This window comes from Grammomys surdaster, unplaced genomic scaffold (genome assembly GCF_004785775.1).
Source record: "Grammomys surdaster isolate TR1022 unplaced genomic scaffold, NIH_TR_1.0 318, whole genome shotgun sequence".
Classification (NCBI taxonomy): Eukaryota; Metazoa; Chordata; class Mammalia; order Rodentia; family Muridae; genus Grammomys; species Grammomys surdaster.
This window is the reverse complement of record NW_021604737.1, coordinates 4,748-19,100: the sequence shown is the minus strand read 5'-3', so window position 1 is coordinate 19,100 and position 14,353 is coordinate 4,748. Positions and strand designations below refer to the sequence as shown.

At 36.8% G+C, this 14,353-nt stretch overlaps 1 protein-coding gene across 3 annotated transcripts in view; it reads left to right on the top strand.

Moving 5' to 3' along the window:
- Vapa (VAMP associated protein A) overlaps positions 1 to 14,353 on the top strand; it is a 40,825-nt gene that overhangs the window by 25,059 nt on the left and 1,413 nt on the right. The window contains exons 4-6 of one of the 3 annotated variants that reach the window (XM_028777972.1): positions 164 to 244; positions 4,558 to 4,668; positions 12,999 to 13,172. In XM_028777972.1, coding sequence (XP_028633805.1) covers positions 164 to 244; positions 4,558 to 4,668; positions 12,999 to 13,172 — 366 coding nt within the window. Of the gene's footprint in view, positions 1 to 163; positions 245 to 4,557; positions 4,678 to 12,998; positions 13,173 to 14,353 lie in introns of all 3 variants that reach the window. The other 2 variants (XM_028777971.1, XM_028777974.1) reach the window with 2 other exon arrangements.

Genomic DNA, 14,353 nt, shown 5'->3' with positions numbered 1-14,353 from the left:
TCTCTCTCTCTCTCTCTCTCTCTCTCTCTCTCTCTCTCTCTCTCTCTTTCTCTCTGAATAAGGCACACATACATAAATACAACTATAAAAATTAGAATTTCTTTTTGGGTACCGGTATTAACATTCTTGGAATAAAATATATTAATTTGTTTTTTATTTTTAGTGGAAAGAGGCAAAACCTGATGAATTAATGGATTCTAAATTGAGATGTGTATTTGAAATGCCGAATGAAAATGATAAGCTGGTAAGTAAGAACTATCAGATAATTGATTATCAGCTTTTGATTTTGGACTTGGTGTGGCTGGTCATTTTATGAGACTTTAGTTTTAAAAACCGTGATAATGCTATTTCCATTTTATGATATTTTGTTTGCCTAAGAAAAATCAAATACTACTACATTAGGTCTAAATTTCAGTGCAGGAAGAATTTCTGGGAATGCTCTCAAGTTTTGACAACTGACATTGTGTCTCTTTTAAAGAATAAGACATGCATGCATAAATACAACTATAAAAATTAGAACTTCTTTTTGAGTAACTGTATCAGCATTCTTGGAATAAAATATATAATTTACACGGATAAGTTTTTTCCCCCCAGTTTAGCCTTTGCCAAATATTTTGCATATTTTTGTTTTCTGATCAAAATCGATTTTTATTTTTTGATTAGCACTAAGCAACTATAATTTTGGGTGGGGGGGCAGGCTGAAGGATAGATATGTTTATAATAGCAGACTAGTGGCCTGTGGTCTATATAGTGGGTATAGTCATCTTATCTCAGTTGTCTTTCTGGTTTGTAAATTAAGAATTTTTTTTTTTAAAGGTACTTTATTTTATGGATATGGTTGCTTTGCCTTCATGTATGTCTCTGTGTGTATGGTACCCTTGGAGACCAGATGGGGCATAAGTGTCTCTGGAACAGGAGTTATAGATGCTTTTGAATTGCCTTGGGTGTGTGCTGCCCATGGAACTCCAGGCCTTATAAAAGAATAGCCATCTCTTCAAACTCAAGGATTTTTAATTTTTTCTATAGTTTGTAGATGGAACTATAAAACATTTTGTGTGGGTTGAAATATATAAAATAATGTGGGTAATTATAATTGGTATAATTTGGTTGTATAGTCTGATTCTTGCTTTGATCTGATAACTTGTTTGCTCTATTCAGAAGTAAACTGTATATTTCTTTTTTTTTTTAAGATTTATTTATTTTATTTATGAGTACACTGTAGCTGTCTTCAGACACACCAGAAGAGGGCATCAAATCTCATTACGGATGGTTGTGAGCCACCATGTGGTTGCTGGGATTTGAACTCAGGACCTCTGGAAGAGCAGTCAGTGCTCTTAACCTCTGAGCCATATCTCCAGCCCCAAACTGTATATTTCTTAATAAGGAAGCTGAAATAAAAATGTCCTTAAATGTTAGTTAGGTGTTGACCAATAACTCACTAAGTTTTCAACACATCCTTTTTAAAGTGAATCTGAGTCATAATTGCCAAGAGTAAAAAGGGTAGTGTTTATACTTTTATATATTAGTTGCCCTTTTCTTTTGTGTTGTCTCCAAAGATGTTAATAGCCTCCATTGCTTTTTGTATTTAACACAAAAAATAAGTTTATCTGGATTGACATTACTGTAAAAATCATTTTGGGATGTTATTTCAATAATAATAGTTGTTGTTATTATTACTACTACTACTTTTAGTTTTTGAGACAGGGTTTTTCTGTGTAACCCTGGGTGTCTTGGAACTTTGTAGATCAGGCAGGCCTCAAATTCCTATCTGCATTGCCTTTGTCTCCTAATTGCTGGGATTACCACCAGGCTTAATTACTGCATTATCATTCTTAGATTGGTTTATTAGAAGGCCTTTCAAGTTGGTTCTTAGCACTTTAACACAAATAATCATTAGTGACCTTTAGTTTTTAACTTTTTTATTATATATTAGTTATACATGATAGATTTCATTGTTATATTTTCATATATGTACATAGTCTATTTTGATCATGTTTTGATCATATTTTGACCCTCAATGTCCTTCTTTTTCCTTCTGCCCACTCATGAATTTCTTTCCTTTTTCTGACTGGTCCTACTGCTACTTAGATGCTTTTTTGATTAAGGCTATCACATGAGAATTGTTCCTTTTTGTTTGTATGGCTTTGTTCATATCACTAGTGACCTCTCTCCATCAGCAATAAGCAAGTATGAATCTTTGGGATGGGGCAGGGCTCCATGAGCTTTGCATCCTTCATGACAGGGTTTGTGGAGCTTCTGTTAAGTTGAAGAGTGCCACATTGTGTCCTGCTGGGAAATCAGAGCTGCACATGTGCTTCCCTTCTTAAAGCATTCACATTGTTTCAGTTTCTGTATGTTTTTCCTGGAGCTGTGGAGGGAATGCTGTCTGTGTCTTGTTTATGGATTGACATGTGACAGTCATACTATCATTATGTTGACCAGTTGGGAGTCTCTGCAGTCACTACTGACTTAAGAACTTCCTTTAAAAAAATTATTTTAAGTGTATGCATATTTTGCCCTCATGTTTGTCTGTGTACTATGTGTGTACTTTGATACCCGCTGAATCCAGAAGAGGGGAACTGGAGTTACAGGTAGTTGTCAGCTACCACAGGGTGCTGGGGATCTAACTTGAATATATAGGAAGAACAGCAGTGTTCTTAACCTCTGAGCCATCTCTCCAGCTCATCAAACTTTCTTAATGTAATATGGCCAGAATTTCTAGGCTCAGACTTAAATCATTTCTTAAAGACTGGAAGTGTGGGGCATTGGCTACTTATGTCTATAATCCCAGTACTTTGGAAGCAGGATTTCGATGAGTTCCAGGTTAGCTTGTGCTACAGAGTAGTTAGGCTTTCTCTTATAAAAGCAAACAAAACTCTGGATTCTTTTAGTCAGAGAAGGCATTTCAGGATGGCGATGTGGGCACTAGATTGTCAGTGACTTTTAAGACCGTGTAATAGTAGATCCTTTTGTAGACTTCCTGAAGTATTGTTTTGACATCAGTATAGAAACAGTTTGTAACTATCATGGTCCTTGCTGCTAAATTTTTGTTTTGTTTTGTTTTGTCATTGCTTTGAAGACAGATTCTGTCTCTGTCCCAGGATGGTCACTGTATGCATAGGCTATTCTCAAATTTGTGGCAGTTTTCCTATCTTGGCATCATGAGTGCCTATATTTCAGGAATTAGCCCTTATGATAGATAGATAGTTTTAAATGTTTAGAATTTCCATTTCAAGATTCAGCTAAAAACACAAAGCTCAAAACCAAACTAACAAACAAAAAAGTACTGAGAAGTCAGACATGTGGCAAACCATAAAGCTGACAGCTTTTATTTTATTTTGTTTTTGTTTTTTTTGAGGCAGGGCTTCTTATATAATTCTGGCTGTCCTGGAGCTCCCTATGGTAGAGCAGACTAGCCTTGAACTCACTGAGTTCTGCCTCTGCCTTTCTAGTGCTGGTATTAAAGGTGTGTGCCATCATACCTGATTACTGGTAATGTTTTTTAAGGATGGAATGAGGCTTTTTGATAACCTATTCAGTAGGAATTCTTGTATGAACTTAGTATGAATTCAGTATGAACTGCTTGACATTTTCCAGGTTAATAAGTATAGTGACTTCTATGTAACATATGATAGTAACATTTTCTGCAAAAACTAATTTGCTTTTTTTTTTTTTTTTGGTTTTGGTTTTGGTTTTTCGAGACAGGGTTTCTCTGTTTAGCCCTGGCTGTCCTGGAACTCACTCAACCAGGCTGGCCTCAAACTCAGAAATCCACCTGCCTCTGCCTCTGCCTCCCAAGTGCTGGGATTGAAGGCGTGCACCACCACCACCTGGCACTAATTTGCTTTGATGATGACAGTGGGGCTGATTGGCACAGGGGTTCAACAACCTTTTAATAAAGGCATTTTATATTTCAAAATACATGCTATTTTTGTTGAAACAGAATAGGGGGATGTCTGTTGGATATTATTTTGTGCCAAACTTTTTGGGTTATTAATTTTTAACTATTAAGAGAATTTGAAAGGTAAGTAGAGAACTGTGAAATTATGGTAGGCTAGCCAGAATATTTTATGAATCTTTGAGCTTTTTACTTTGATTTGATGTGTTGAGGGTTAACAGGTTCCTAGGTATAAAAGAGGCTTACATATATCATTACTTTTTTTAAGCTTTATGAGAAAATGTTATTAAAGGTAAGAGAATATGTAATTGAATATTTTTCATGGAATGACACGTATATTTTTTTAAGCCATAGAGTTAGAGGTAGAAGTAAGTATTCTTTAGTGCAGTATGAACTTCGCATATATTTAATTAATATACACATTTTATAAATGAAGGTGTACACTTAGGACATACCTAATTTTGTGTAGAAATACTTATGAAAAGCTAGTTCAGATTTTTTTTTTTGCTTTGACATTCTGATTCTGATGTGTTATTTATTTTTATAGAATAAGTTATCAATATTCTACAGGCTTAAGCTATTTTTTTGTAGTCATTCCCAGTATACAGGAGAAATCAGTTTGGTATGAATCTGAGAATATTTTTCCCATGCTACCTCAGGGTAAAACTCCAGGGATTGCTTCAACTGCCACTTCAATGAGCAGCATCAGCAATACAGTTGCAACACCTGCCAGTTATCACATGAAGAATGATCCCAGGGAACTAAAAGAGGTGAAGCAGGTTTGTCATAGGAGCTAACAGAAGTAGGAGTCTACTAGTGTTAGTAAGTTAATGTAGATACCTATGCAGATAAGTAATATTGAGTATATTAATAAATAGTTAGAATTGTTTTTGAGACAGGGTCTCACATAGCCCAGATTGGCCTCAGCTCAGAATATAGCCAAGGATGACCTTGAATTCCTTATTCCTTATCTTCCTGCCTGCCCTTGCAAATACTAAGACCTGGTTCTATGCTAGGGATAGACCCAGGGCTTTCTCTGTGTAAGCACTCTGTTGAGCTTCTCCAGCCACAGGATTAAAGTGTTAAACAGTATTTAAAATTACAAGTAGAACTGAAAAGTCCGCATGTACAATTCTGTTCTAAACAGCAAGCAGCAAAATCACAGTGTTGAGCTGGACATGAGTGTGAACAGAATTAAGTTGATGTCGTTTTTCCTGTGAAGGAGATTTAGAGAACAAATGCTGAAAACTGATTTTGAATCTTGTGTGAATTAGCATTGCAGATACATAGTAAGTAGTAAATGTGGCAAGCATTGCTTTTCCACAAGCATCTGCTTGTAGGAAAGAAAAAGTTGTTTATTTTGTTTTCAAGTTAAATGTTATAACTGTCATTGTTAACTTGTAATGTCTTGGGATCTAAAAAATGTGACTAAAAATTAGGTCATAATTTAACTATGCTTATATACTCTTGGATACTAGTAAGGTTAGGGTAACTGAGCTTGTTGGTAGAATGAGTTCTGTGTAATTCTTTTTAGAATTTATTACTGGAAGCCCTAGAACAAAAAGAAGCAAATACACCCAGGAGGAGTAGAAGGCAGGAAATAATCAAACTCAGGGCTGAAATCAACCAAATAGAAACTGAAAGAACAATACAAAATATCAATAAAACCAGGAGTTGGTTCTTTGAGAAAATCAACAAGATAGATAAACCGTTAGCCAGATTAACCAGAGGGCACAGAGAGAGTATCCAAATTAATAAAATCAGAACTGAAAAGGGAGACATAACAACAGAAACGGAAGAAATTAAAAAAATCATCAGATCCTACTACAAAGGCCTATACTCAACAAAACTGGAAAACCTGGATGAAATGGACAATTTCCTAGACAGATACCAGGTACCAAAATTAAACCAGGAGCAGATAAACCATCTAAATAGTCCCATAACCCCTCAGGAAATAGCAGCAGTCATTAAAAGTCTCCCCACTAAAAAAAGCCCAGGACCAGATGGTTTTAGTGCTGAATTCTATCAGACCTTCAAGGAAGACCTAATACCAATTCTCTTCAAACTATTCCACAAAATAGAGACAGAAGGAACACTACCCAATTCGTTCTATGAAGCTACAATTACACTCATTCCCAAACCCCACAAGGACCCAACAAAGAAAGAGAACTTCAGACCAATCTCCCTTATGAACATCGATGCAAAAATGCTCAATAAAATTCTAGCAAACCGAATCCAAGACCACATCAAAACAATCATCCATCATGATCAAGTAGGTTTTATCCCAGGAATGCAGGGATGGTTCAATATTTGGAAATCCATCAATGTAATCCACTATATAAACAAACTTAAAGAAAAAAACCACATGATCATCTCACTAGATGCTGAGAAAGCATTTGACAAAATTCAACATCCCTTCATGATAAAAGTCTTGGAAAGATCAGGAATTCAAGGCCCCTACCTAAACATAGTAAAAGCAATTTACAGCAAACCAGTAGCCAACATCAAGCTAAATGGAGAGAAACTTGAAGCAATCCCACTAAGATCAGGGACTAGACAAGGCTGCCCACTCTCCCCCTACCTATTCAATATAGTACTGGAAGTCTTAGCCAGAGCAATTAGACAACAAAAAGAAGTCAAAGGGATACAAATAGGAAAGGAAGAAGTCAAAATATCGCTATTTGCAGATGATATGATAGTATACTTAAGTGACCCCCAAACTTCCACCAGAGAACTCCTAAACCTGATAAACAACTTCAGCAAAGTGGCTGGTTATAAAATCAACTCAAACAAATCAGTAGCCTTCCTCTACATGAAAGATAAACAGACTGAAAAAGAAATTAGGGAAATGACACCCTTCACAATAGTTGCAAATAATATAAAATACCTTGGTGTGAATCTAACCAAGCAAGTGAAAGACCTGTATGACAAGAACTTCAAGTCTCTGAAGAAAGAAATTGAAGAAGATCTCAGAAGATGGAAAGATCTCCCATGCTCATGGATTGGCAGGATTAATATAATAAAAATGGCATCTTGCCAAAAGCAATCTACAGATTCAATGCAATCCCCATTAAAATCCCAACTCAATTCTTCACAGAGTTAGAAAAGGAAATTCTCAAATTCATATGGAATAACAAAAAACCTAGGATAGCGAAAACTATTCTCAACAATAAAAGAACTTCGGGAGGAATCACCATCCCTGACCTCAAGCTGTACTACAGAGCAATAGTGATAAAAACTACCTGGTATTGGTACAGAGACAGGCAGGAAGATCAATGGAATAGAATTGAAGACCCAGAAATGAACCCACACTCCTATGGTCACTTGATCTTTGACAAAGGAGCTAAAACTGTCCAGTGGAAAAAGGACAGCATTTTCAACAAATGGTGCTGGTTCAACTGGAGGACAACATGTAGAAGAATGAAAATTGATCCATTCTTATCCCCTTGTACAAAGCTCAAATCTAAGTGGATAAAGGACCTCCACATAAAACCAGATACACTGAAACTAATAGAAGAGAAGGTGGGGAAAAGCCTCGAATACTTGGGCACAGGGGAAAAGTTCCTGAACAGAACTCCAATGGCATATGCTCTAAGATCGAGAATTGACAAATGGGACTTCATAAAATTGCAAAGTTTCTGTAAGGCAAAGGACACTGTCAATAGGACAAAACGACAACCAACAAATTGGGAAAAGATCTTTACCAATCCTTCATCTGATAGAGGGCTAATATCCAATATATACAAAGAACTCAAGAAATTAGACTCCAGACAACCAAATTACCCTATTAAAAAATGGGGTATAGAGCTTAACAAAGAATTTTCAACAGAAGAAACTCGAATGGCCGAGAAGCACCTAAAGAAATGCTCGGCATCCTTAGTCGTCAGGGAAATGCAAATCAAAACAACCCTGAGATTCCATCTCACACCAGTCAGAATGGCTAAGATTAAAAACTCAGGTGATAGTAGATGCTGGCGAGGGTGTGGAGAAAGAGGAACACTCCTCCATTGTTGGTGGGACTGCAAGATGGTGCAACCACTTTGGAAATCAGTGTGGAGGTTCCTCAGAAAATTGGACATAGCATTACCCGAGGATCCAGCTATACCACTCCTAGGCATATACCCAGAAGGTGCTCGAACATATAATAAGGACATATGCTCAACTATGTTCATAGCAGCCTTATTTATAATAGCCAGGAGCTGGAAAGAACCCAGATGTCCTTCAACTGAGGAATGGATTAAAAAAATGTGGTATATTTACACAATGGAGTATTACTCAGCTATTAAAAACAATGAATTTGAGAGGTTCCTAGGTAAATGGATGGAACTAGAAATTATCATACTGAGTGAGGTAAGCCAATCACAAAAGAACACACATGGTATTCACTCACTGATTATTGGATATTAGCCCAGAACCTTAAAATGCCCAAGATGCAACTCACAGGCCACATGAAGTCCATAAAGAATGAAGACCAAGTGGGGGTGATTCGGTCCTTCTTAGAAGGAGCAACAAAATACTCAAGGGAGCAAATATGGAGACAAAGCGAGGGACAAAAACTGAAGGAGGGGCCGTCTGAAGACCTTTCCACCTGAGTATCCATCCCATGTGCAGTCACCAAAGGTAGATGCTGATGTGGAAGTCAGGAAGTGCATGCTGATAAGAGCCTGATATGGATGTCTCCTCAGAGGTCTTCAAGAGTCTGACATATTCAGAGGCAGATGCTCACAACTAGCCATTGAAGTGATCATGGGGTTCTCAATGGAGGAGTTAGAGTGAAGACTGAAGGAGCTGAAAGGATTTGTGGCCCCATGAGGAGAGCAACAATACCAACCAACCACAGCTCCCAGGGTCTAAACCACCAGCCTGGGAGCACTTATGGAGGGATCCAGGGCCTTAGCTGAATATATAAGAGTGGAGGGCCCTACTGGGCACAGGTGGAAGATGAGATCCTTGACCTCATGAAGGCTGGACGCCCCAGGGGGTGGGAGTTTTGAGGGTGGGGAGGTGGGAGTGGGGGGGTAGATAGAGGTTACATCCACAAAGAAGAAGGAGGAGGTGTGAGGGGATTGGGGGTTCCTGGGTGGGTGGGGGATGGGGTAAGGGGACAACATATGAAATGTAAATAAAACATCCAATAAAAAAATAAAAAAAAAAAAAAGAATTTATTACTGGAAAGTTTCAAAATGTTATAATTAATAGTTAAGTGTTACAGGTTTTTTTATATTTTGACTTGGCTTAGAAGAGGGTATGCATACTAACAAAGCTTTAAAAAAATTTTATTTTATCTGTGTGGGTGTTTTGCTTTACATTTATCTATGTATACCACATGTGCCTTGTACCAGTGGAGACCAGAAGAGGGCATTAGATCCCCTGGAACCAGAGTTAACAGATAGTTGTGAGCTGATGGAGGTGCTGGGAATCATACTAGTGATAAGAATGTCCTTTAGTTCCTTTCTTGGAGCTTCACCACAGGTCTTCTAGAAGAGCAGCCAGTGTACTATCTCTAGCTCCTAATAACGCTTTAAAATACCTACCACTAGGGAGGCAGAGGCAAGCAGAGCTCTGTGAGTTCAGGGCTAGCCTGTGCCATATACTTAGTTTCAGGCTAGCTGCGCTACATAGTGAGAGCCTTTTTTTAAAAAAAAAAAACAAAACACACATTCATTCATTCATTCATTCATTCATTCATTCATTCAAATGACTAACTCTTTGGCTTTATAATTTGGAATTACTTAATTTTGGTGACTATGGGCTTAGAGAAATCATCCATTTGCTGTTCGGGTAGAAAGAAAAAAATTTAGGGAGCCTTGCTTTTTGAATATTTCAATTCATAGATTAAAACTTGAATTCTGACAGTGTAGACATAGTTTTTGCCTTTAGCTGTACACCATCTTAATGTATTGACACCCTTCACTCACAGTAGTGATAAGAATCCTTTAGCTCCTCTCTTAGAGCCTCCTTGCAGATATTTGCTCAGCCATAGGGTTCACTTTTCCTTTCTGCGTCTAGTCCCTCACTTCTTGTTATTTGCCCCCTACAAAGTTACTTAGAGTGAAATCCTTATGGGACTACTGCAGTTAAACAAAAGAGTATAAAACAGTGGAAAGTGTATAACATACTGGCTCATCCTGACACCCTGCTGTAGCTTGAGGTGTTAAAATATGGTGTTACTCTTTTGGTAAGAATCACAGCCTGTTGAATCTGTTTATTTGGTTGATCCATGGTCCTAAGAACAGTTTCTTCTTTCTGGATCAATCTGAAGTAACTTTAAAAAGAGCAAGCTGGCTTCTTGCAGGCAAACTCACTAACAGAGAGAGGTTCCATCAGAAGTATTTACATAGTCACCTGTTTAGTGTTCCCACAGAAGACTCAAGCTCTCCCTCTTGATGTCCAGCTAAGCCAGGTGGTTTGTTTGTTTATACATTAGAGATCCATAAGTTAGATTTTTTTTTTTGGATTTGCTATGCATTGAGAATGCGCTACAAATTCCAAATAGTAGCTGCCCATCAGACTTCTAACAAAAGTGAAATGTTGAGTGATTTCGATAGTCCTAGAATGGAATATTTAATGAAATATTGTGCCACTTTAAATAATTAACAGATAGGTACGTAAAACAGAATGCACACCTGTATAGTTAGTTACATGAATGCTAGCTTTTTTATTTTGTAGTCCTGGGTGATTGAACCAAGGGCCTTAAACATTGTATAAAATGCATATGAAAAGATGCAGGAGGATAATATGAATAGTAGTTTGTAGTTTGTTTGGTTAATGATACAGCAAGAATGGTCACGATATAATTTTTTTTTTTATTTTATTTTTTTTTTTGTCTTTGTAGTCCTGGTTGTACTGGAACTTACTATGTAGACCAGGCTGGCCTTGAATTCACAGAGATCCTCCTATCTCTGGCAAACCCAGCATGTATTTTTAAGAATTTGATTTTTTTATTTAAAAAAAAATCATTTTTATGTTAAAATCATTAACATTATTTATTAGCTTCATATAATTTTGTAGTCAACATGGGGCTAACACTGATTTTTCTCTCAGTTTTTTGCTCCTGTACTGGAGGTTCAGCGGACCTTCTTCATGTGAGACATGTTCTGTTTAGTACTTTCTTCATTCTTAAGCAAAATATGAGGACTCTATTTGCCTGTTAAGTGTTCTCTCTTTACAGATGAAGGTGACATGTCTTTCTTTTTTTTCTTTCTTTTTTTTTTTTAAGTCAAGTTTAATTGTGCAGAATGGGATTTGAAAAATCATTTTAAAGTGAATTTAATTATTGTCAGGGAAAAAAACCTCAGAAAATATTGTTAACAAAATATGAAGTAAAAATGTCCATTTTAGGGATGGGTTTGATTGAGCATTGGGGAGATTATGATAAAGAACAAGTATGTCAGCAAGAGAAACTCAGAACAAATTGAAGCAAGCAGCTCTTTAACTTTGAGTTATGCACTCTTCTCAGCTGTGAAACTTGAAAGTGGGAAAATTTGCTCGCAGGTCAAACAAGTAGCTAAGTGTTGTGCATTAGAACAGCTTGTTGCTTTTATAAAGTACCAGCCCAGGCAGCTTTAGGAGAACTTGATTATGGCTCACAGTTGGAGGGTACTGGTAGTGGGAACATGGGCTCAGACGGAAAGCTGTGATCAATGCTGGTACTCACCTCCCTTTTATTCTATTCGGGACCTACTCACATTCAGGGTGGCTTGCCCCACTTTACTTAATACAGAGTTTCCGATTGGGCAGTGGTGGCCCACGCCTTTAGTCCCAGCACTTGGGAGGCAGAGGCAGGCAGATTTCTGAGTACAAGGCCAGCTTGGTCTACAGAGTGAGTTCCAGGATAGCCAGGGCTATACAGAGAAACCCTGTGTCGAAAAACAAAACAAAACAAAAAAAGAGTTTCCAGACATGCTCAGAGGTTTGTTTACAGTCCTGGATGATTCTAGATCTGTCTGGTTGACAGTATTAACCATTGTAGCCCAATTGGCTGCCAGAATGGTTATGTACAACCTCTAATCTTGGTATAAACAACTACTTTGGGATGTCATAAAATTTACTTTTAATATCTTAACAGTTATTATTACCAGGATTAGCTTGCCTTTTTTTATTTATCTTTTTTTAGTTAGCAAACCCAAGGACTCCTGCTTTCTATTAAATGTTATATTGACTTAACCTCTCAAGCCTTCTAAAAATTAAAAATCTGAATTGAAAAGGATGACTTTATATTGATGCTGCTACTACTGTATGTGGTGGCATAATGATGTTGGATTTTAAGGTTACTGAAACAATTTAGATCACAGGCTTAGAAAATAATAATGTTGCCACAGGTGTTCCAAGTACTTATGGTATTGATAAGAAGGAAGAATTTGGACTTTACAGTTTTGAAAGTTGTCTTAACCTACCACGTAAAATAGAATACCACAATGAATCACACTAATTGGACAGCCTGACAGTTATAATAATCATCTATGTTTAAGACCACAGATAGCTAGCTTCCCATTGTAGTGATCTGTGTATTGTTTCCCCTCCAGTATTTGTATCTTTTAGTTACTTTATTCCACTAATAGAAATTAGATTATTTTTGATTGTATGTCCTTAGGTGGTTATACATTTATTGGAATGATTATGAAGTTTTCCTGTACTTTCCAATTCTTAAAACCTCATTTGACTGTAGAATCAGACCATTAAAAATGGCCTGGAATTTCTCATTTAGCATATTTCCCTTGACTTGGCCAAAGTGTGTGTCTAGGAGTAAATAATAAAGAGAAATGGCTCTTCTTCTATTTGAAATTCTTTGTTTTTGAAATTTTGGAGTAAAGAATGTAAAAGATGAGTTATTATGATATGTTATGTTAAGGTAAGTGCCAAGGGTGTGGGAGTTGAGGAAATGGGCTGCTTATTTTGATTAACTGCTGGTATTTATTGACATGCTCCACTGAAAATAGTCTACAGATAACCATATTTAGTACGTAAATCTTAATAATTAGTTGAAACTTGTCATATTTTCATGACTTTTTAAAAAACAAAGATGTAGAACTTAGATTTTTGTTAGTTAAAAATCCATAAATTTTTTTGGTTAAAGATTCTCAATATCTTTGAAATATAGAATGATATGGAACCTAGCAAAGCTGTTCCACTGAATGCATCCAAACAAGATGGACCCCTGCCAAAACCACATAGTGTTTCGCTCAATGATACTGAAACAAGGAAACTGATGGAAGAGTGCAAGCGACTTCAGGGAGAAATGATGAAGCTCTCAGAAGAAAACCGACACCTGAGAGTAAGTTTTCTGTGTTGAAAATGAGATAATTGGAATGAAGGTACAAAGATTGTGTTAGTATCTTAGCAGTCTTGTTGCTGATTATTTTTTATTTAACTCTTTGATTGTTCTTATTACTTAGAGCTAATTAGTGTAAGATTAAAGAAACGAAGTTTCTGAAAGTCTAGTACTGGAAATAAGATGATCAGATATATTTTAGTGTTAAGATATTTGGGAGGACGGGGGGCTAGAGATATGGCTCAGCAGTTAAGAGTGCTGACTGCTCTTCCAGAGGTCCTGAGTTCAATTCCCAGCAACCACTTGGTGGCTTACAACTATCTGTAAGGGGATCTGATGCCCTCTTCTGGTGTGTCTGAAGACAGCTACAGTGTACTCATAAATGAAATAAATAAATGTTTTTTTTTTTTAAGAGAGAGAGAGAGAATTTGACATTTGATAAGATTATATTCCTGATAATGGAAATATGAAGAATTGGAAAGTGAAGATATCCCAAGTTGAAAATGCACCCAGTATACACACCTTTCAAATGTCCTAGCACTTAACACATTAGGACTGCTAATTATAATTAGCATCTTCTGAGAGTATCACAGCACGTGTCACTAGGCTGGGGAAGATGAAGATTCAGAGGACAACTGATAATGATGTGTATCACTTCACGCTCTAATGTCAAAAAACAGTAAATTAAACCATAATGTAGCTGGAGATGCCGAGTAAGTGGTTAAGTAATGGTTTGAGAATAAAATAGTTTATATTGAGGTAGTAAAAATTTTCTAGTTTCTTAGGTTATATAAACAGCACCTGATAAAAGCCAGCCATACAGTTAAGAGGTATCTGTAATTTCCCTAGGACCATGTGACACAGTCATAACCACCTGCTTTGAGAAATTATTGCTTTCCTAGGAGAAGCCAGGGCAAAGTCACATCTCCTAAAATCATAGGACTATCAGAAACGTAAACTTGGTGCTATGTAAAACCATTCAGTAAGAAGGGAGCAGCTGATACATGGATCAAATAAGGTACTTTAACATACAGAAGCAATTTCCAGTCTAGGCAGGAGGTTCAAGAGGGATTCCTGTATGGAGTCTACATTACATACAGTCTATTCTCCATGGTGACTTTTATATCTATCTGTCTATCTATCTATCTATCTATCTATCTATCTATCTATCTATCTATCTATCT